Source organism: Anolis carolinensis, chromosome 1 (assembly GCF_035594765.1).
Source record: "Anolis carolinensis isolate JA03-04 chromosome 1, rAnoCar3.1.pri, whole genome shotgun sequence".
Classification (NCBI taxonomy): Eukaryota; Metazoa; Chordata; class Lepidosauria; order Squamata; family Dactyloidae; genus Anolis; species Anolis carolinensis.
In genome coordinates, this window is record NC_085841.1 from 237,316,609 (window position 1) to 237,340,493 (window position 23,885).

The window sequence follows — 23,885 nt, forward strand, 5'->3', positions numbered from 1 at the left end:
TCAAACTGCATGAATTCTACAGTGTAGATGCGTCCAAAGTCACACTCTCTCGGCCTCAGGCATCTAAACAGAATTGGAACAAATCTTGCCAAGAAATCCCCATGATAGGGAAAAGACTTGGAAGAAATGAAAGCCTGCCTTTCTGCAAAGGCCTGAGAGGGAAGGCTAGGAGAAAGGACGCTTCCTGGGCGCGGCAACAAACAAGCATTTGTGACCCAATCTTTTCCTCTTCTTCTACCCTCCAATGTCCTGCCCCTTTAAGAGCCCCCTCCCCAAACGGACTCCCTCCCTCCTTCCTCGGGTTGGCTTTCCTTCGCAGTCTCGCTGCTGCTTTGGGGCCAAGGAAGCGTAGAAAGTTTTCTGGACGGGGCGCGTGAACGAGCGGCGCAGGACCCCGCGCGCCCCCTGCAGGCCGACGGCGGGATCGGCGGCGCCGTCTCCCCGTGGCACGGTCTCCCCAGCGCCGGGCAAGAAGAAGAGCGGAGGCTCGGATGGCGCTCGTCACCGTCTGTCGGTCCCCCTCGGGGAGCGGCCACTCCACTCCCACCGGAGGCAAGGTGAGACCCTCTCGGCGACGATTTGGGCCCCGCTTTCCCTACCTGCCCACGCCAATCGGACTCTTACCCTTCCCGGCCTCTTAGGGCTCGGGCGGTGGCTTTTACCTCAGAGAGACAATCGGCCCGCGGTGCGTTCTCTCACCCGACTGCAGGGGGCGCTGTAGGAAGAGGGGAGGGAAGGGGAAGAATTGGTTTCCAATGGGGGAGCAGACACAAAATCTTATTTTTTTTCATTGAGTTGCTGTCACTACCTGAGGGCGAGCACCTACACCAGGCATAGGCAAACTTGGGCCGTCCCTCCAGGGGTTTTGGACTCCAACTCCCACCATTCCTAACAGCCTCAGGCCCTTTCCTTTTCCCTCTCAGCCGCCTGAGGCTGTTAGGAATGGTGGGAGTTGGAGTACAAAACCCCTGGAGGGAGGGACTAAGTTTGCCTATGCCTGATCTACACTGTAGCATTAATGCCACCATTTGACTGCCATATCTCAATGTTTTTGGGGTCTGTAGTCTTCTCCTGGTGCCCCTGGTGGCACAGTGTGTTAAAGCGCTGAGCTGCTGAACGTTCGGACCAAAAGGTCCCAGGTTCAAATCCTGGGAGCGGAATGAGCGCTCGCTGTTAGCCCCAGTTCCTGCCAACCTAGCAGTTCGAAAACATGCAAATATGAGTAGATCAGTAGGTACCGCTCTAGCGGGAAGGTAACTGTGCTCCATGCAGTCATGCCGGCCACATGACCTTGGAGGTGTCTATGGACAACGCTGGCTCTTCGGCTTAGAAATGGAGATGAGCACCAACCCCCAGAGTCGGTCACGACTGGACTTAACGTCAGGGGAAACCTTTACCTTTACTAGTCTTCTCTATCAAAGAGTCCTGTTGCCTCACCATACTACAACTCCCGTTATTGCATAGCATTGAGCCATGGTAATAATAACAATAATAAATCTTTATTTATATCCCGCTTTTCTCCCTCACGGGACCCAAAACGACTTACAACATATTCAAATCACATAAACAACAGTCAGAGTACATCAATAATATAAGCATAATAGGATAAACAGATTAAGAAAAACAACTACAGTATACATTCAAGTTCATGAGGCATCATATTGAGACATATATTGCACTCTGCTCCAGTCCATAACATATGATATTCCTGTCATATCATATGTTATGGTAGGTAAAGTGGTGACAAGTTGCATTCATTCTGCAGTGTGTGTACATGACCCTGCGTTGCACTGCAGGAAAAAAAATCTCCTGATTTTTATTTATTTAGCCCAGACCAATCTGCAGTCCTTTAGCACTGCGAGTCCACTTTAACTGCCACCGTGCCATTGTGAAGGATCCTAGGATTTGTTGCTTGGCCAAAGGCACCATAATATTCTGGCTGAGGACTCCAATGCCCCTTCCTGCACTACAAGTCCTAGGACTCCCTTGGGAGGAAGCTTGGCACTTAAAATGGGATCAGTGCTATAATTGTTTACTCTGTGAAAAGGCCATTGTTTACGCTGATCTGTGGCTACTCCCAATTTTTCATGCGGCGCTGTTCTTTCTAGGTTGTCTCCACACTATAAAATAAATACAGTTTGATACCACTTTAACTGCCATGGCCGAATGTTATGGAACCAGGGGGTTGTTGTAGTTTTACAAGGTCTTTAGCCTTCCCTGCCATATAGTGCTGGTGCCTCTTCAACCTAAAGATGTACCCTATGTTTTCAATTTGAGTCTCAATTATCATTTAATGGTCAAGCCTGGCCTCTCCCTCAATATTTGGCACCCTTTCAAATATTTAAACATGGGTCCCGTGTCCCCTTCTCTTAGCCTTCTCTTTTCGAAACTCCTTTCTTGGGATCTCTGTGCTGCAAACAGGCATCTTGGCTTTTGCCTCAGGAACGTTAAAAAAAAAGATGATTTGCCACCAATGCAGTCAAATGGTTTGCTGTGTGTTTTCTGGGCTGTATGGCCATGTTCTAGAAGCATTCTCTCCTGACGTTTTGCTCACATCTATGGCAGGCATCCTCAGAGTTTGTGAAATCTGTTGGAAACTAGGCAAGTGGGGTTTATATACCTGTGGAAGGTCCAGGGTGAGAGAAAGAACTCTTTTCTGTTTAAGGCAAGTGTTAATGTTTCAATTGGCCAGCTTGATTAGCATTGAATAGCCTTGCAACTTCAAAGCCTGGCTGCTTCCTTCCAGGGGGAATCCTTTGTTGGGAGCTGTTAACTGTCCCTAATTGTTTGAGAACACAGAAATGCTGGACCACGCTAACAACGACCATGTCAGACTACACAGAGAAGTCATTGAAATCCACAAGGATGTGGACAATTTCAGCAGAAAGGAGGAAACCATGAAAATGAAGAAAATCTGGCTACCAGTATTAAAAAACCTCTAAAATTAGGACAGTAAATAAAAAACAACACTCAGAAGACAAGGGAATTCTAGGCAAGAAACAATCAGGGCCTGTTAACACAAAGGATTCCCCCAGGCAGGAAGCAGCCAGGCTTTGAAACTGCAAGGTCTTTCAATGCTACTCAAGCTGGCCAGTTGTAACATTCACACTTGCCTTAGGCAGACAAGAGTTTTTTCTCCCATCCTGAAAATTCCACAGATATATAAACCCCACTTGTCTATTTTCCAACACCTCACAATATCTAAGGATGCATGCCATAGATGTGGGCAAAACGTCAGGAGAGAATGCTTCTGGAACATGACCATATAGCTGGGAAAACTCACAGCAACCCAGTGATTCTGGCCATGAAAGTCTTCAACAAATTGGCAGCATCTACACTGTAGAATTAATGCAGTTTGACAGCATTTTAACTGCCATGGCCCAATTCTATAGAATCATGAGAGTTTTAGTTTTATAAGGTTTTTAGCTTTCTCTGTGAAAGAGTGCTGTTGCCCCACCAAACTGTAACCCCCAGGATCTGAAAGCATTGAGACAGGGCAGTTCAAGTGGTGTTGAACTGCATTCATTTTAGTGTATAGATGCCAGTGCTACTGGTGTTACTGGTGCTAACAAGTGCTGTGATCAAGTGACATCTGAAATACATAAATTGCATTGCCCCATACAGTGAAATTGATTAAGAGCTCTTCAGTGGTAACAGTGAGTAGTAAACTTTGGGATGGCATTCTTGTTGATCAAATATTTAGGGTGCATGGGCATAAATGTGCTTCCCCAACCTGAAATCATCCAGATGTGTTGGGCAAACCTTTTCTTCCCCAGCCTACATAGCTGTATTGCCAATGCCCATGCTCACTTGAACATATGGGGAAGACTGAATGATTGGATGTGAAACCTTCTCACCAAAGTATGCTGGAGTGGGCATGGTGTCAACTTGTGCCTTGGCACTGTGTGTTCACAGCCTATAGGATTGTGTAGAACACTGCTTCTTGAACTGTGGGTCCCAACGCCAAATGTGTTCCCCTTAGCTCAATGTCACGAAACATTGGGCAACAGTAGATCTGTTAGCGATAGCGTGCAGTGTTTACAGTGGACTCTGCATAAAATGCTTCATCTGTACTTTGTAAAAAGGGGAAATTAGCCTGTTTAGCAAGCCTTGCAAATGCTGATTTATTATCAGTAAACATTTGGTTTTTATACCTATTTTATATACCTATGTACACATTTTGAGTGAAAAGGGGTCGCAAGTGGAAAAAGTTGTAAAAGCCCTGGTCTAGAAACCAGTAGCTTCATCTTGTTTCTAGAAGCTGAACTGTGTGAGCCCCAACCCACTTCTCTAGGGAGCAGGGAAGGAGCAAGTTGTGAAAGGAGCATTTAGCTCTCTTGTGCCTGGGCCTCTTTACTCACAGTGTATGTCTTGTTGTAGAGCCCCTTCCTCCCCTCCTTGGACTACGACTTTTCCTTGTAAGGAAGCAGGGTAGGAACCTGGTCAAAAATCATGCCATGCCCCCAACTAATGTGGTGGTTTCTCTAATCAGCTTTTGACAGCTCAAGATCCTGTGGGGAGAACTGGGCACCAAGAGTGTCTTTGTCAGGGAGTTTCACAATTTGCCACTTCCTGCAAGCTTCTTGTAGATTACAACTTCAGAAACCCATGAAGTACTTTATAGCAATGACTATTATGGGCTCCCCAGAAAAAGGGAGAATCCCATCTAAATAATACTAGCACTAGTTTACCTCTTTGTGTGTAAATATGCATTGGGGTGCCTAACAACTTAAGCTTGGCAGCCGGTGGGTGGGATGGGGGGCTTGTTCCAGTTTTATGCAAGGAACTGGTAATTAGGAAATGGCAGGAACTCTGTGTGTTTTTTTCCATGCTTAAAAATGTAGCAGGAAACAGCCAACAGACTGAGAAGTACAGAGATAAAAGTTATGCAAGGCCATAAATTCAAAACTGATCCAGGAAACTATTTGCAGCCATTCCAAAGAGACAAACTGGATAGTATGCTGAAAGGGGGACCCCTAAAAATATATTTCTAATCTGATCTTTTTTTTCTTTGTTGCTATAAATCTAGATCAGGGGTGTCAAACTTATTTTCATCGAAGGCCACATCAGCCTTATGGCTTCCTTCAAAGGGTTCTTGAATCCATAGATGGAGAATCTGGATACAGAGAGCCAACTATATTATTTTTACATAGTGCTCGGTGCCCTTTTGTTTTTACCCAATTTTGGCCCCCAGATGTTATTGAACAATAAGTCCCATTATTTTTGATTATACGCCATTTGTACTAGGGATAATGGGAATTGCAGCCCAATTGCACTTGTGGTCTGAGGTTGGAGAAAGGTTAAAGTCAGACATCTTAAAGTCGGACATCATACCCACAAGCCTTGTATCTAAAATCAAACTCCACTATCCTGACTAAACAAAACAAAGTGCTGCCTTCCAAATGTTACTGGATCACAACTCCTATCCCTTCTAGTCATAATGTCTAATGATGAGGAATACAGGTGTTGTAGCCCAGCGCCTGGAGAACCATATAAAATGACAAGGTGAGCCGGATTTGGCCTGCACATATAAGCTAGATAACAATGTAGGTCTATACAAGTTATTTCCGTTTATTAAAATATAATATAGAATGTGTTATACGCCCAGGCACATGTGGCAATATCTTGAATATTTGATAAACTTGGTTGGTTTGCTTCCTTTATGGCAGGGATGAGGAAAGGTATTGTTGTGCTTCATCTCCCATCAATCCTTATCATCACAGCCAGTGGAGAGGGAAGATGTCTCTATATCTCTACTGTGTTAGAAAACAGGACTGCAAAAAGGAGAGTCACACATCATAGCTTGTAAAATGTGGCTAGGAAGAGGCATTTTGCTGTAGTAACATAACAGATACAGATTTGGTGCAGCATGGAGGGAACAGGAATGCCAGCTATAATGTGAGCAGAAAACTTTGGTTTAAGTATTTATTTTATTTATACACAACCTTTCTCCCCATGGGGACTTAGGGCGGCTAACCACCACACAATCTGGTCAGAGTGCAGCATTGGTTTTCTATCCCACTTTTCCATAGAATTGGTTTAAATCAGTGGTTCTCAACCTGAGGTCCCTAGATGTTTTTGGCCTACAACTCCCAGAAATCCCAGCAAGTTTACCAGCTGTTAGGATTTTTGGGAGTTAAAGGCCAAAAACATCTGGGGAACCCAGGTTGAGAACCACTGGTTTAAGTACAGAGATGTTCTTTACCCTACTGTGTCCACAACAAACCAGCCCTTCTTCCTTATCCAAAACCAAATTATCAATATGGTGATTCTCTGTTCTGAATTGAGGATTGTGTGCTCTTTTATTTCGTATGCCCCTCCCCCCCAATTAACATGTGGATGGTACAAAAGTGGTACCAGCAGCATTACCATAAAGCCAGCCTTGATTTGTAAGGCTGGATTTTTATGTCTTTTCAGCATTGCTTTTAATGACTGCTTGTATTTTGTGCCATATGGGAGGACAGGATTTGATTATCCACATGCCAAGATACAGTACACCGGTTTCTTTTTCTTAAAAAGAATACATTTCTAGCCAATTTGGTGTTGAGGCAAACCGGACCACATATGTGGGTGCTGCTTGGGAAATCACAGAAGCCAAAGGAAGACTGAGCAAGAGGTCTGAGTTTCCAAATCCTTGTTTATTCTCCAAGACTATCTGAAGCTGAATGAGCTATCAAAAGAAAGACAAATGTAGTATAACCACAATATCCATGAGACCAGTATCCACAGTTTATTTTATCCACACCAGACAAAATATAATAATATGCTCTTTCTAGGCATTCTCTAGGTCCCCCAGCACAACTATATGGTGTTCTTAATCTGAAAGCCCTTCATTTCAATAAGATTTACAATTATCAGCTTTTTAAATGTCACTATGAAGTCCAGGAACATATCCCCTATGGATATGGAGGTCCTATTGCACACACATTCAGGCTGTACTATGTTGGCTTGAAGAGCCCTCTGGGGAGTTTCATTCGGGTTCAGGGTTGTGGCTGCAGGGTGTGATTGGGAAGGACTGCCACTGGAGTTGTTTGGAAGAGGCATATCAGTAATGATAAAGGTAAGGCAACTAAAGAAAAATATCAGGATTCCATATAGTCCTTGAAAGCTTTTGGGAGCTTTGAAATTTTTTTAATTCAAATATTGTTATCCTCACCTGAGCCTGCCTTCCACATTTGCAGTGACAAATACCATGAGGTATGTAGTCATCCCTCCACATTTTCTGGGTTTAGGGGCTCAGAACCCCAAAAAAGCGAAAAACATGTTTTACTTGAGTGTACACCTCTCCAAGAATACCTCCATCTTCCAGCATGATTCTATGGTCAACTTCTGCAGGAAACTGGCTGTAGCATCACATTGGAGGACCTATAGAGTCTTAAAACATTTTAAATCAAATCTGGGAATAATCAGATCTGCAAAACTCAAAACAACAAATGTAGAGGGACAGATTAATAACTCCAGAATAATTTATACAGGATGAAAATTTAGAGCTGTCTGAGGTCTGAATCTGTTAAAACCATGTATATGTGCACTTTACAAGTAATAAAATTAGAAACTTCCCCCTCCTCTAAAAATATTTCATAAAAAAGCTAGGTTTTAACTGTTTTAACTAGACGACTAAAAGGGACCAATGTTAGTGCCAACTAGGTGTCCACAGAAGGGCACGGCATGACCAATGGGACACAGGATCCAACCAGCAGAGCTCAGTGCTCAGGTAGATACAGTTGTAGGGAGAAGATATCAAGGTCCTGAGCCATTTGGGGCTTTGAGGATCATCACCAGCATCTTGAATTCAGAGCTAGCCAGTGTGACTTAATGCCATATTGGTTGAAAGATTGTGGGGCTATATACTGACTCTCTTATCCATGATTTTGATATCCATGGTTTCACTTACCTATGCTCCAAATCCAACCCACCCCGCCCCGGAAGTCTTTGTGGGGTGGACCTCCAGCACAATTCTAAGGTATACTGCCAGCCCAAGTATATTCAAAATACAAGGTTTAGTTTCAGGTATCCAGGTGTGTGTATCTTGGGATGTATCTTCCAGGGCGTATTGGGGTTGTTCTATAGTCCCAAAACGTCATTTTCTAAACCCTGGGTTTCCAGAATTTTTCTGTTCATCCTTTTCAGCAAACACAACAATAAATCCTTTTCCAAGGGTAGATGAAACATATCATTGTGGCTATATGCAGCTGTTTTTGAGATCCCTCACTCTTAGACTGCCCCAGACTACCTTTTTTCTGACCCAATATGAATTAATTACTTCTCTTGGAAGCCTCCAGGAGCTGAGCTTTACCTTTGAAGTGAGTAACAAGCCCCTTGCACCGCTGAACAACCCTGTTTTTCAAAACCAGAAATGGACTTGGGTTGTCTCATGCATTCATTTTGGTAGTTGCCCTGAGAACTCAAAGTTGGCATCTAGACCAGTGGTTCTCAACTTGTGGGTCCTCAGGTGTTTTGGCCTACAACTCCCAGAAATCCCAGCCAGTTCACCAGTTGTTAGGATTTCTGGGAGTTGAAGGCCTAAACATCTGGGGATCCACAGGTTGAGATCCACTGCTCTAGACCTACCAGAGTTGTTCAATTCTGCCTTAAAGTCTAACAGATAAATTATACCATAAAATGAGGTTCTTGTAGACTGGTCTAAAGAAGCAAACATTATTGCAATACAGTTTCCTCAAGTTTGCTCATTGTTGTCTCCTCCTTTCCACTTATTCCATTCTTTGAGGTTTGCAGTGGTTTCTTGGATCTATCATATGTCTTTCCAAGGCTTTTAAAAAACTGGGATGTGTTTTGCTAAAGGGGTCTTGTTCTTTGAGGAGCAATTTTCTTGTATCTGAATTAAAGATATTTTTGAAGTTATAGCATCACTACAGCACTATAGCTTTAAAAAAGAATAAAAAACAGAGAAAGGAGAAGGGGGAAAAGATAATTACTGTTCAAATGTTTCTCAGATTTAAAAAGAAACTCACATGAGAGTGAGCAGAAAATTTGTAGTTGGTGCAAAAAAAAAAATCTGGCCAACACAAATATCTTTCAGATATTGCAACCCAAACAACCTCCAACAACAACCAGAACAATAGCAACAAATATAATGATCTCTAGTGGCCTCCAGTACATCTGCCCCATATAGAGAAACCAATGCACTTTTGTACAGTGCATGGAGTGATATTTCAGTTGGTGGATTTGTATAAATGTGGTTGGTACTAAGAAGTGGCCCTCAAAATATAATTACAGTAGAGTCTCACTTATCCAAGCTAAACGGGCTGGCAGAAGCTTGGATAAGCGAATATCTTGGATAATAAGGAGGGATTAAGGAAAAGCCTATTAAACATCAAATTAGGTTATGATTTTACAAATTAAGCACCAAAACATCATGTTAGACAACAAATTTGACAGAAAAAGTAGTTCAATACACAGTAATGTTATGTTGTAATTACTGTATTTACGAATTTAGCACCAAAATATTACGATATATTGAAAACATTGACTACAAAAATGGCTTGGATTATCCAGAGGCTTGGATAAGTGAGGCTTGGATAAGTGAGACTCTACTGTATATTGTGCCATCCATTTGCTATTTGGTTCTGGCTGTGGATCTAGCCAGCCAGAAACTAAAATCACCAGATAGCAGGGTTTTATATACTGTTTAAGACCCTGTTCATTTCTTCTGTTTGTGAGGAGGACTGTTTAAGCAGTAAATGACTGCATATTTCATGGTTTTATACATTACATTTATTATGGTTGTACTCATTATGTGTAGGTATTAATACTATATTACTTCAATTCTACCACACACTTTTCACCCCTATAAACATCTGTAAAAATGGGATGCGTCTTAGAATTGTGGGTGCATCTTATGTATTTTTGTTTTGTTTTGGTGGCACCAAAAGTAGTGGGTGTCTATCTCTGATAATTCCATCTTCATAGAGGTAAAGCAACCTTCCCTCAACCTGGAGTGTTCTTGGAGTACAGCCCCCATCACTATCACACTCAATATGTTCCAAACTGATTGAGGATGATGTGAATTGTGGTAATGCAGCAGGTGTAAAGCACTCCAGGTTAGGAAAGGCTGGTTTAGAGACTCCACTTATCAGAATCTGATGGTTTCATTGCAGCAGACTAGTTGGTAGGGTTTTTTTTGGAAGTTGCTGAATGGAAAACCTTAATTGGGGCATATGGACGCTAGCATATCTTTTCATCTACAGCAGGAGATTTTCCTCCTCTGCTTTGGAGCAGAATTGACTAATCTACCTGAAATTGTCTTGCAGGATGAGGAGGTTTCAAGGAGGAGGCAGATGCAACGGCGGTAAGGAAACAGGCTTCAAAACCTGTCCTTTCATTTTTACAAATAATTGGAGGTGGGATCCAGCATTAAACCTCAAGATTATTTAAAACCATCTAGTGAATATTTAAACATAAATAACATTTTTCATGTCCTCGGTTTTAGATTGCAGCAGCCCATCATCAGAGACACAATACTGTATCCCCAGCTTAAAGCTTGTTTGGGCACTATAGGCAGTCTGCTTCACAGCTTAAAAAAAAGATGACTCCAGTTTTAGACGTAAAGAAAACTAAAAACAATTGAGTGTGTGTATGGCACACACACACATGCATAATGCTTACATATGTGGTTTCACTAATTTTTTTCTGCTGTCCTATAGTCATGAAATTTGCAGTGTAAAATTCTACATTACATGGCAACTGCCTGGAAGATTTAAATTTTTTCCAAACAAAAAGTCATCCTGAAAGAAGACACATGCAGTGCACACATCAAAAGTGTAACAATAGCATACTGTGCTCTAAAACTGGCAGTGTGGACAAGGAATTCTTTATTAGAGAGAATAGTGAGGAATAGAATACAGAACCCTCTATTGCAATGGTTCTAGACCTGTGGGTCCCCAGGTATTTTGGCCTACAACTCCCAGAAATCCCACCCAGTTTACCAGCTGTTAGGATTTCTGGGGACCCACAGGTTGAGAACCACTGCTCTATTGGGAAATGCCTGTGTGTGCGTGTGTGCCTTCAAGTTTCCTGACAACTTATGGTGAGCTCATGAATTGTAAAAGGGATTCCTGAGCAAGAAATACTAAGATACGGTTTTGCCTGTTCATTCCTCTGAAATATAGCCTACAGCACCTGGTATTCATTTGTGGTCTCCAGTGCAAGTACTAACAAGTACTGTTGAGATTCCAAGATCAGATGGGACCTGGTGCTTTTAATGTATTTAGGCCATTGGAAAATGTATATAAAACAAGATTATCCATGGAGGGAGAGCATACATTTATTGTAAATATTGGCAAGAGCTCAAATGATGATCCATTTTTCTCTTCTTTGGTGGCAGGACTTTCTAGTTTGAGTCAAAGAAAGCAAGGACAGGGGAAAGGCCTTCTCTTCTACTACTATGTCACCATGTTTTAAAATGTAACAGTGGGGCACAGTCACACATGTCTGCATTTAACTTGAAGGAAGCTCTGTCAGTGTAGGGGTTCGTGAGTTTGAAATACAAATTTCCCTAAAAATACATGGTAAAAGATGTCTTAATTTTGAATAATTAGGGTACCTACCTAGGGCCCTCCTAAGACCAAAGTTTCATAACACATTTTAAAATTAAACAATACTCCTGTGTTTGCATTTTCGTAAATTAAACATGGGACTGCAGTTTTGAATATGCTTGCTTCAGTTTATGAGAGAGGGTAATTACTCCCAGTCAGGCATTCCTTTGGGTCAAAGCTACTTTAAAAAAAGATGAAAGGAAGAAATTCGATTTTCAGATCAACACTATCTCATGATACATTTACTGGGCCTTAATGCTTTAAGCTGTATGAAATCTCATTATGTATTTCTTTCAAAATGCTGTTGCTACTCAGTCTATTTAGTACTCTGGAATCTGTGGTTGCTTCCTAATTACAAAATGTTTCTAAACCTTCCCCTGTGGGATGGTTCAGGAAGACTATGATGGGTCCAGCAATTCCCCCTCACCCTACCCAAAGCAAACTTCATGGGGAATTTCCAAAGGGCCCAAATCATAGAATCATAGAGTTGGAAGAGACCTCATGGGACATCCAGTCCAGCCCCCTGCCAAAAAGCAGGAAAATCGCATTCAAGGCACCCCTGATGGATGGCCATCCAGCCTCTGCTTAAAAGCCTTCAAAGTAGGAGCCTCCAACACACTCCGGGGGAGAGAGTTCCAAATCTCTCCCTCCTTTGGAATGATCAGAAGGTTTTTTCTTAATATCCTTTTCTCCCTTGCCTATCCTTTTCTCCAGCCACAGTTTTGTCATGGTCAAAGGAGCTGCTTTGCTCCTGCAGGAAGAAGAAAAGTTGGAGTCAGTGCAAGAGGGTTCATCAGCCCCCATAGACCAGGGTGAAGAAGTGAAGAGTGAGAGCACAGGAGCCGGGCAACAGGAAGTCCACCTACAGCAAATGGTGGGGCTCCTACGACCAGAAGACACCATCCGACTGGTAAGACTCCGTCCGACTGGTGAAACAACCAGGGCCAGTGCCTGTGGTGTATGTGTGTAGCTGAAGCTGGAAATAGATTTGACCTGACCTTAAAAATATGACTCTTCAGATAAACCCAAGGAGGCTGGAGCAGACAATTATATCATTTACTGTTTGAATTCCTTGTAGAGGGGTTTGCTTGAATATTCCACTTCCTTTGATTTTAGAGTTATCTCTACCTCCCTTTCTCTATTTAGTGCCCTCTTAACTAACATTTGTGTCAAATTTTCTTCCCTGCTTCAGTATCTGCTTATTATTAGATAACTAAAAAGTATGTTTCCTATTGCCCAAATATAGGCTTCCCCCACTTTTCAACAACTTGCTTTCTGACTACTTGTTCTTTCAGCACTTGTAAATTACATACACATTCTATTAATTTGACAAGGAGTCCTCTCTTTCATTAGTTCATCTTGCCTACAAGGCTCACTTGGGACTGCTTTGCACACACATGCATGGTCCCAAGGGAAAGAGTGATCCCACCTTAACTCACTTTTGAATGCATGCAAAAGCTTACTTAGCATTATTATGCATTCAAAAGTGATATATGGTGTGTTATAATTTTAGAGATTAGCATGTATTTGGAACTCAAAAATAACCTGGAGTTCCACTTTACAACTAATTCTGCTTTGTGATGGTCCCTGATCCATCAGATAAATGGAGGTTTCCTGTAGAACTGCTTTAGTTCATCCTATGACCCTAATGATTGAATCATCTTTGTGATCTATGAGGCCAGTGGATTCTTTTTTCTCTCCATCTCTTTGGTAGAAAAATGGTTTCTTTTCCTAGTTCTCCCATTCTCTGTGTGCTCTCAGCCTCTGGTCTAGATCTCAGGAAGGAGTAGGCAGTATATCTTGATAGTACCAGAGATTAGGCTCTGTGTCCTTGTTTTTTCAGATGTTCTGCACTTCAGCTCCTGGAAACCTCAGCCAGTATGGCCAGTGGCAAGGAAGCATGGGAGTTATAGGCCAAAACATTGAAGGGCCAAAGGTTTCTCCCAGAGTACTGGGGTTGTCTGTTAGAGTGTTCCTGCTCACTTCTCCGAATTGTACTGTTCTCAGCCTCTCTAGAAAGTAAATCTAAATGCCTTTCCAAACTATCCAGGATGGAGAGGTATTAGGATGAAACTATGACAGTTAAAGTGGCATCACACTTTAATAACTGTCAATGTATATAGGTTGCAAATGTCAAGAAGAATAAGTCTGGCCTTCTCTTTAAGATGTTAGCATTCAATGATTAGTGGGTATGTTGCTGTCTCCATCATGTGTCCTCACCTCTCCGTACTGAAAAAGTGCAACTTAAGACACATTTTTATTATCTTAGTGAATACCTTCATTGTGATGACACAGGATAACCTCCAAACCTGTTTCGGATTTTCTTTGTGGTTGGCATCCTAGTATGACTTTGTGTTGATGGCCTGTCTTAGCTTTTCCTCTTTTCAGTGTGAGTCCAGATTCCGTACTGCTTCTCTGACAGCATTCTTGTGATAAATAAACTCAAGCCTTCTCCAAACTCCAGGCACAAGCTTTTGTGCTGCAAGTTTAGGTTCATGCTTGTGGAGTTTTGCGAAGAGAGAAAGGGAGGCATTCGTCTCCCTTTGGAATGTGGCTTTCAGGGAGAGCTGCAGCCACTTCCCCATTTATGGCCTGCGGGTCTTTTTGTTCTTTTGGGCGGCCAGCCAGAGCTGGCGTCTCCACTCAGTGTGATCCAAGCCCTGGCTCTAGGGACTTTGCTGGGAGATTTCCACCACCACGGAGAGTGAGTCACTCACAGAAACTTCCCAGCACTCAGGACATTCCTTAAAACAGTGGCTCTCAGGTTCCTTTCTGATGGACTCTGAGGATCTTTGGAAGCTTACCAAAAGGGTTGCTTAACTGGGAGGTTAGTAAGGGCAGATAAATGGCTTATTATTCCTGAACTTCCCCTGCAATAAATGAATAAAGCTGCCTTTCTCTTGGATATTTTTAGTTCAGGCAGGGCGATGGTAAAGCATACTTGTCCCATACATTCTGAGTGTCCTCTCTGTGAGAATTTCCTTCAAAATCCTGAACAAAGTCACTGACATTCCAAGGCAGATTCCACTGCTGAAAGTGTTCCCTGAAGCCAGATATTATGAAAACTGAGCACAGAGGCTTTTTTCCCTGGGATCTTACTATTCAATGCCAAAATACACTCATGCGTCACTAAGGGGATTAATCACACATGAGGCTCAACATATATTTACGACTCACCTGTGCAAATGCTCACAGTGATAAGATATATGGCTCCGAAGTGGAAAGAATACATTCTGTGTTTTCAGTCAGCCCTCTATATCCATGGGCTCTGTATCCATGGTTTCAACCATCCACTACATGAAAATACCCTCCCCCCGGCAAATAAAAATTCTCCAAAAAGCAAAGCTTGATTATTCTGTTTTACATAAGGGGCACCATTTTATTATGCCGTTGTATATAATGGGACTTGAGCATCCATTGATTGTGATTTCCATGAGGGTCCTGGAACCAAACCCCAGCAGGTCCATTGTACTTTTTTTTTCTTTCATGCTTCCATTTAATAAATATTTAAATTCTCTGTCATGTTCTGTAGTATATGAGCAACATTCATGAGATACAAATCCAATGAGCCCTTGGTATCCACTGGGGTTTGCTTCCAGGAGCTTTCCATGGATGCTCAAGACTCATTTTACATAATGACACAGTGAAATAGTGTCAATTATATAAGATGGTGAATAACTCAAACAAGTGCTGGAGAAAGCCTGATGGTCTATGAAGTAACAAGAGGCTACAGGGTATACTTACATCACAGCGTGGCGTGTGGCAACATAAGATTTTGATTTTTGGTTTGTTTCCCCCTAAATATTTTGAGCTGCTGTTAGTTGAATCTGTGGGCGCAGTCCTGGATATGGAAGACCAACTGTAGGAGGTCAAATATAATTATTAGTACTCCTGATTGTTAGTATTCCCAATTTACAGCAGTGCTTCTAAGGCCACATCTCTACTGCATTATATGGTCAGTGTAGACTCTGCATTGTACGGCATTGAACGGGATTATATGAGTTACACTGCCATATAATCTAGTTCAATCTGTATTTGGCAATGTAGATGGGGCCTAAGAAATGGCTGACCAACTTCACCAGCCTACGCCTGTTTTTTGCAGTCCCAGAGCTTCCACACTCCCCTAATGTGATGACTCATGGGCCATGTAGTCCCGTTCCTAGCGCTGTTGAGACAGATGAAGAGGAAAACTTGGTTTTTCCACCGTTTCAGCCAGAATTGGAACTTTCCCAGCCAGAATTGGAGCCCTTGCACCTGCAGGAGGTTTGTCTTCCAGAAATCTGCCAAACAAGCCCTGAGTCAGAATCTCCCCCATTTTCTCGCCGTAGTTATTATCAACAACAAAAAGGAGTTCAACAGGCTAATCGCAGAAGCCTGAGAATCGCAGCCAGGCATTCTTGCCTTTACTTATTTCCTTAATAAAGATATTAGATAGATTCTGGCCTCTGTGTATGGTTATTGGTGCTCTGCAGCCTGGGTCGTGACACCTAACTATCCGTTTTCTTACATAAACATATAAGTAAATACTTGCATATCCTGTATATCTGCAGGAGTGGCTGTTTGTCTTTTAAATCCCTCCTGTTCTTTGTAATGCCTAAAAATACATGTTTTCTTTTTTCAAAACCAGAAGTGAACTTCCAGCTGTGTTTTGGCAGTGTTTGTGCTTCCCCCATGGGGAAAATCTGAGTTGCCTCTGTTTCTGCCATTATTCTAAGTGATTTGTTTAAATAAGAGTAGATAGCTATGATATTTGCTACTTTTCATCTCCTTGCCAGACTGTACCTGCATCTTTTCAGCTGGAAGTAATTCACAGAAGTAACTACGTGTACTTTCAATTTTTGACTTCTATTTTTTCCAAGAGAGTTTGGGAGATTGGAAGACATTTGAGGGGTATTGAGGTAGTTGTGGGAGCAGGTGCTTCAGGTACTATTTGGAGGCATTTGAAGGAAGAGAACCCTTTGCCTATTTAAAAAAACATATTGGGGGCCGTCTGGGAATTCAGAGAAATTGGGAAGGGCACAGAAGAGGGTTTGGGGCATGGCTCATGTGTTTTGTAAGCCGCTCTTTCCCCAGCCCAGCCTAGTCTATGACTTTGAGAACTGATTTATTAGTTTTCAGAATCTGGATTTAGTAATGCCTGCTTTCATTGACAGACTGTAATAAGTAAATAAATGTGAACTTCAGCTTACTCCATCCTTTAATACTCTTGCAAATAAATGTGTTTATTTTTGGATAAATGTAAATAGAATTTTTCCTTGAAGTCACTGCTTCATTTTTCACACTAGAAGTTGCAGCAAATTGCTGCAAAAAAGACTGCAAAAAGGAAATGAGATGCATTCTCTGGACTCTACATGCCTATATGTTGCTATTTGCACTAGTTTCATATGTGTACAAATGTTAAACGGTGTTAAGATTTCGGACCTTTGCATTGTGGAAGACCTTCTAAATAGCTCCTCTCATAGATGAGGTTGCTAGCTCCCGATCTGTGGAGAGCAGTTCAAATTCTGTTGAGGAAGCATCACCGTCCTGTGTATAGATAGGACATAAAAGGAGAGTTATGTAAGGTCTATGTATTTTTGTTCTGCAGGCTGTGAGGTTGGAGTCAACACGAGCTCATAGGATCCGGTACTTGGTGGTTGTTTCAGCTGCAGAGATGGAGAGGAAGAATGAGATGGCGTTGCTGGGTGTGGACTTCCCCGAAGAAGGGTAAGAGGGCAAGGAAGGGAGTGGGAGAAGAACAGAAACCTGTGTATGATTGACAGACTGCATCATACTGATTTGGGGAGACTAAGTCCCATTTAGAGAGAGTGTAATGTAATGCTTGGACTAGGATTCTGGAGGTCAGAATTTGAATACTTATTTGACTTTGAAAACCCACAAGGTGATCTTGACCAAACCCACTCTCTCCATCTTAGGTACCGTACAAAGCCATATAATCCAGTTTCTGAATGCAGATTAACTACATTGAACTGGATTATATGGCAGTGTAGACTCGTATAATCCAGTACAAAGCAGTTAATCTGCATTCATGAAACTGGATTATATGGCAGTGTAGATCCAGCCTCAGAGAACCCTCCTCTGAACAAACCTTGCCAAGAAAAACTGATACTTTTGCCTTTTAATTTCCCTTAAATTGGAAATTATTTAAAGGCACATACCAGCAACAAACCCCACTAAACTCAGCAGAATTTACTTTTGACAGAATAAGCATAGAATTACCCTTTTGTTACTCTTAGGTGAGAAAAGTCTGTTTAAATCTCTAATGCCCAAAGATACATTGCTTAAGTGGCCTTTTTAAAGGAGGAGGGAGAAATAAAGCTAGAGGAGTAAAAAAAATCAGATTTTGAAATATAAGATAACTATATCATATTTCTGCCTGACTCTTGGATAATTTTGGAGAAATAATAATAATAATAATAATAATGACAACAACAACAACTTTATTCTTATAACCCCTCCACATCTTCCCGAGGGGACCAAGCCCAGCATATTTATTTATTTTATTTATTTCCAACATTTATATCCCGCCCTTCTCACCCGGAGGGACTTAGGGCGGTGTACAAAATTGGCAACAATTCGATGCCTACACATAATTAAAACAGCAATGAAAATCCAATTGAAACAATTAAAGAATATATTTGAACAGGCCCACTTTTTCCAGTTATTGCTTGTGATGTTGTTTGATGTTTTTTATGATGTTTTTGCTTAAGCATAAACAAGGAATTCAAAGTTACATAATTAAAAACATATAACAAATAAACAATATAATTAAACAATTAAATCAGAAAGCAAAAACATCATTAAAAATATCAAACAACATCACAAGCAATAACTGGAAAAAGTAGGCCTATTCAGATATGAGAGGGAAGGGTAAGGCTTGTGCAAAATGCAGAGCAGTAGGGCCAGAGCTGAAAATAAAGTGCTGGAAAAAACATTAAATTAGGGCTGGTCAGCCATGATTGCAAGCTAAACTGTTATTCAAAGGCACGCTGGAACATCCAAGTTTTCAAGCCTTTATGGAAGGTGGACAGAGTGGGGGCTAATCTAATCTCCCTGGAGAGAGAGTTCCAGAGCCAGGGGCCACCACTGAGAAGACCCTCTCGTCCCCACCAACCTTGCTTGTGACGGAGGTGGGAGCAAGAGAAAGGGCCTCCCAGGCAGATCTTAGAGCTTGCGCTAGTTCGTAGAGAGACATATGGTCACGAAGATAAGTAGAACTCAAACTGTTTAGGGCTTTATAGGTAATAACCTGATCTTTGAATTGGGACCGGAATCTTATCGGCAGCCAGTGGAGCTGCTTCAGTAGAGGCATTGTCTGCTCCCTGTAACTAGCTCCAGTTAACAGCCTGGCTGCTGACCTATACATCAGTTGCAGTTTCCAGGCTGTCTTCAAAGGCAGCCCCACATAGAGTGCATTGCAGTAATTCAATCTAGATGTAATCAAGGCATGGACCATCATGGCTGAGTCAGGCTTCTCGAGGTACGGTCACAGCTGATGCACAAGTTTTACCTGTGTAAAGGCCCTCTTTGCCACTGCCAACACCTGAGCATCAAGTGTCAGCGCTGAATCCAGTCTCAAGCCAATTTAAATTGCAGATAGCAAGAAAAATAAAATAGCAAATGTACAAGTCCATCAGCCTTTGACAGACACTAGAAAATGAGCAGATATGTAAAAATATACCCTGTTTCCCCTAAAATAAGACATCCCCAGAAAATAAGACCAAGTAGAAGTTTTGCTGAATTGCTAAATATAAGGCCTCCCCTGAAAGTAAGACTTAGCAAAGGTTTTGTTTGGAAGTGTGCCCGCCGAACAACACCAGAGCATGCAGGATCGGTAAATGTACGATCCCACCATGGAAATAATGGTAGTAACAAGAAATTCTTGATTCTTCACAGTTTGTCTGGTCATGCTGGTTTGTGATGACAACTACTGTACAGTATCTAATAAATGTTCATTTTTTTGTTCAACAATAAATGTGAATTCTTCTTCATGGAAAAATAAGACATCCCCTGAAAATAAGACCTAGAGCATCTTTGGGAGCAAAAATTAATATAAGACACTGTCTTATTTTTAGGGAAACACGGTAGTTATGTGTGGCAGAAATATATCCCTATTTTCTAGCCCAGGTCTCCATCACTGCAGTTTTGAAGGAAAGAGCAAGGTGATGAGAAACAAACCAGTAAAAAGAGAGCTGTGTGTATGTATAGATAGAGAGCGCTACTGGGAATTCTAGGCACATTTCTCCAATCTAAGTTCAGAATTCATTTTCTGCTACTCCAGAAATGGACATATCTCAAGCTTGCAAGATTTACTTTGGTTGCCTTTTTACTAAATCCCCATGAGTCATCAGCTAGAGTGAGGTGAAAACAGTGGCCAAAAGTAAAGCCACATCCCAGATTGTGGCTAAGACTAAAGTCAGTGACCTACTTCATTCTGTGAGCCACACATTTGAATTGCTTGCATATACACAGCTACATCTAAGCTCTCATCATAGTTGGAATTCTAACACCATCATGTAGGGTGGCAGCAGAGGGCATTCTGGTCATTTTATAAGCTTTTATAGTTAAATAACTAAATGTCCAAAATTCTTGCTAATCCACTGCAAAATCACCCAGTGATCTATCAGTTGGTTCCAATCCTTCTCCTACTGTGCACTGTTTAATTCTGTATTTGTACAGAAATGAAGCTCCCTCGCTTTCTAAGGAGCATGGAGTCAGAGATTGCCCCTTTGTTCATTTGTTTTGTTACTAGGTTGGTACAACTTGTACAAGCAAATAAATGATATATTTTTCCAAGTGGGAGACACTGGCAGATGCAATGTTCTTTATCCATGTATACAGGGCATCTTAGGAATTTCTTTAATTGGTGAAACAGAATGCAGGTTTTCTCCAATGGCATACCCAGAGGCAGTACTATTTCAGAATAATTGATTTGGTATTACTTGCCTCTGCTAAAGGAAGTGACCGTTCAGCTTGCCTTATCACCCAGATGTACAGCTAGATATGCCTTTCCATGAAATATCATCATTTCTTCCTTCTCCTTTGGTTTTATATCTGCCTCTGCTATAGCATACTATGTTCAGGTGGCTAGTTATGGAAAATAAAGTGTCCCCAACAATCACTTTTGCAAAGTTTCCTGATATCAGAGATTTCAGAAAGATTACAGACATAGAATTTAGGAAAAATAGAATTAGAGGAAGACCTATGGGCCATTGAATTCAAGCTGCTACTGAATATAGAATCCTTAGCTACAGAGTTCCCAGCAGGTAGTTACACCATTTCTTTAAGACATCTAGAAGAGATGAATTAACAAATGAAATGAAAGAAAAATTCACAAAACAAGACATAAAATATTGAACAGTGCAAAAAGGCTGTCTTCCTGTCTCAGTGAAGAAAGACGGGAGCATTTCTAAGGCAGAAGGCTTCCAGTGGCTGACATGTCTTTGCTTTGTATTTTTTGTATGATGCATTTCAGCAGACTATTATAAGATACCAGGAAAGTCTCATAGGGACAAATCTGATGCCTAATTGCTTGAAAGCACGTCTCATTGGAATCAGCTGGTTTTGCTTTTGAGCGAACAGGATTCTGAATGTGCTCCAAGCTTTGACTCTGTAACCAGCCTTGTGACCCTAGACACCATTAGTCAGAAGTTACCAAATGCATCCAGGATGCAAGTACACAAACCCTGTTGTTCTCTTCATTAGGTTAGTACAAGTAGAAACCTTTATCAAAAGCATCTTTCTGTCACAATAGTTTCCTGTTTCCCAGAAACCTCTTTAATGGGTTTTGCTCCCTAGCCAAACCAGTTTAGCAACTTTTCACAGAAGGTTCCCTGCCTCCAGCCTTTGTTTATAAATCCAGTAGGATGCATGTAGTGAAACGTGTTACACTCTGATTCCAAATCAAGCAGCTGAATGGATTAATGCTGAATTTGAATTATTAACCACAATTAGGATTCTCTGTCAGTTCATTGTCAGCAATCCCCATTCACCTGCTATGTAATGTTTGGTTGACTCTATATTAATAAATATGATGGAAATAAAAGTCATGTTAGTTTAAGTGTAAAAAGATGTAAAGGAATCCTGTAGCAACTGTGAGATTAATTGATCTCACAGCTGCAAGATTCCTTGATATTCTTTTATGGTGGAAATACACTATATTTCAGCAGAAAAAGTTAGCAAAACCACCTCTGAGTATTCCTTGCCTGAGAAAATCCTGTGAAATCCATGGGGGGTCATTAAACAGGCAACTTACAGGCACATACATCAAACTGTTGCAGAGGCAGGATACATGTGAGGAGAGTATAATAACTCTTCTGGTCGCTTTTTCTTCCCCACTTTCTCAGCTTGGCTGGTTGCACCCTGGGAATGGTCCTTCCCCTCTGGAGTGATACCCAAGTCTTCCTAGATGGTGACGGGTAAGAGATTTGCACCTACGCTTCCTTGATCTTCTGTTCAATGCTAATCCTTGTGTTAGTTTTAAGGTTTTAGCCTAAGTTTGTTTTGCAGAGAGCCTGAAGTACACAAACAGTCTACGGTAACAAAGGTCATTTGTGTGTGTGTGTGTCTTTCTCCTCACATATTTATGTCCAGACTTTAGTGGAACACAAAGAGACAGCCTTCTCCTCATCTTCCTTAATAAGTGACTCCACAGATAGAAGTGGCATGTAGTTTACCCAGCGTGAATTACTAAAAGAGGGATTAGCTAGCTTTTGGATTAACCCAAGCCTTCCTCTACATTAGTGGAAAGCCAGCATTTCTCCATTCTTTTCCATTCAGGTTGTTTCTTTTGAGTGCCTGCCCCATTCTTCCTTCCTGCTGTGTCCTATGTTCTTATTTTTAAAATCTGTCATGGGGGAGACAATAGGTAGTGTGTGAGCAACAGTTAATTGGGAAAAGAAGATTTCAGCTATATTCACCTGGGAAGAATTAAACAATGATTTCTGAGGGATTGTGGGAGGCTCTTCTAGGCCTCTAAAGAGAAAGAGTGGAGTGACTCGATGAAGCAGCCAAGAGGTTCAGACTGTTGCAGTGATGGAGCTGAGAGAGCAAAGGTCTTGAGGAGACCAGTGTCTGGATATAAGACCAAAGGGGGAACATGGCCTTAATAGTGCCATTTTAAGGTGCTGGAGGAACACAAGGACTGTCCAAGAAATTATGATGCCTTAGGCAAAACATCTAAGCTGGAATTTTCTTGATGCTCCACACTCTGTGCTTATTGGCTCATGGCCAGTGGTTGTCAAGTTAAAAATTATGCATCTGCCAAAACAAGACAATGGATGTTCATTTAGCCAAAAACAATTGTGCTTTCAGGTTTCCTTGTCTACCATGGAAGTACACTAGCTCCCTGAAGCTCTGTATTACAGTCTGCTCTCAACTTTCACAGGAACTAGGGACGTAGGATCCACACAAAGTTGGGGGGGGGGGGAAATATAAACAAAAACCGCAAATATTTTTTAAATCCGAGAAAACATTTTTCTATGCATTCCTGAATCCTCCAGCACAATTATGTGGTCACCATTTGCCTGAAGCTGATCATAGATTTGTGCTGGGGGACCTAAAAATGCCTAGAGAAAACCTATTTTTGTGTTACATAGAGCAGCAGCAGAGGCAGCAGCAAATATAATATTCTGCAAGTCATCAACTGTATAGCTGAATCTTAGAATTAGCACATTATTAATAACATAGTTGCAAGTAATCTATTATCTCTCACATACACTCCGAGAAGGATGTAACGAAGGTTCATATTTAAAGCAATCTAACATGTATAGCTTAAATGTATATGTGTACTCAAGAAGTTGATATTTTAAAGTTACTTTTAAAAGTTACATATGGAGATTATATTAGATACATTTTCAATAATTTTTTTTCAAGTGGTATGCCATTTTCTTACCAGCCCTAAAGGAAAAATTGGTGGAAAAGAACAAGTAACATAATGAGCAACGAAAATATTTAAAATAATATTTAGAAAATCGAATGGGAATGTGGGGAAGGCTGTGCAACTTTCCATGCTGTGTTGAAGAGCCCATAGAGAGATACCTGGGAAGGTGGCAAATAGCATTCCAATATATGGAAGGTAAACTGACAACCCTGGCCATATCCCCAAACCATGAAAGAAAACAATACTTCTTTTCTCAAGGTATATTGATACAACCTATTACTTCCAATCTTACGTTTTTGACTTCTCTCCTCAGAAGCAAACCCATGAATTAGCTGGCTAAATTCATATTCGCCCGATCTGTGTCTCTCCGTTAATAACCGACTATCTGGGGAACTACTATAGTGATACTGAATTTGCATACCATCCTTGATTCTTCCTTAAAAAATTGG

At 41.4% G+C, this 23,885-nt stretch overlaps 1 protein-coding gene across 1 annotated transcript in view; it reads left to right on the forward strand.

Annotated features, from left to right (window-relative positions):
* Positions 1–342: 342 nt before the first annotated feature.
* Positions 343–23,885, forward strand: part of ssh3 (slingshot protein phosphatase 3) — a 33,355-nt gene continuing 9,812 nt past the window's right edge. Inside the window, exons 1-5 of the mRNA XM_008111308.3 lie at positions 343–557; positions 10,272–10,309; positions 12,270–12,465; positions 17,143–17,261; positions 21,902–21,973. Of these exons, the coding sequence (XP_008109515.2) occupies positions 492–557; positions 10,272–10,309; positions 12,270–12,465; positions 17,143–17,261; positions 21,902–21,973 (491 nt within the window). The 5' untranslated portion in view covers positions 343–491. The remainder of the gene's footprint in view (positions 558–10,271; positions 10,310–12,269; positions 12,466–17,142; positions 17,262–21,901; positions 21,974–23,885) is intronic.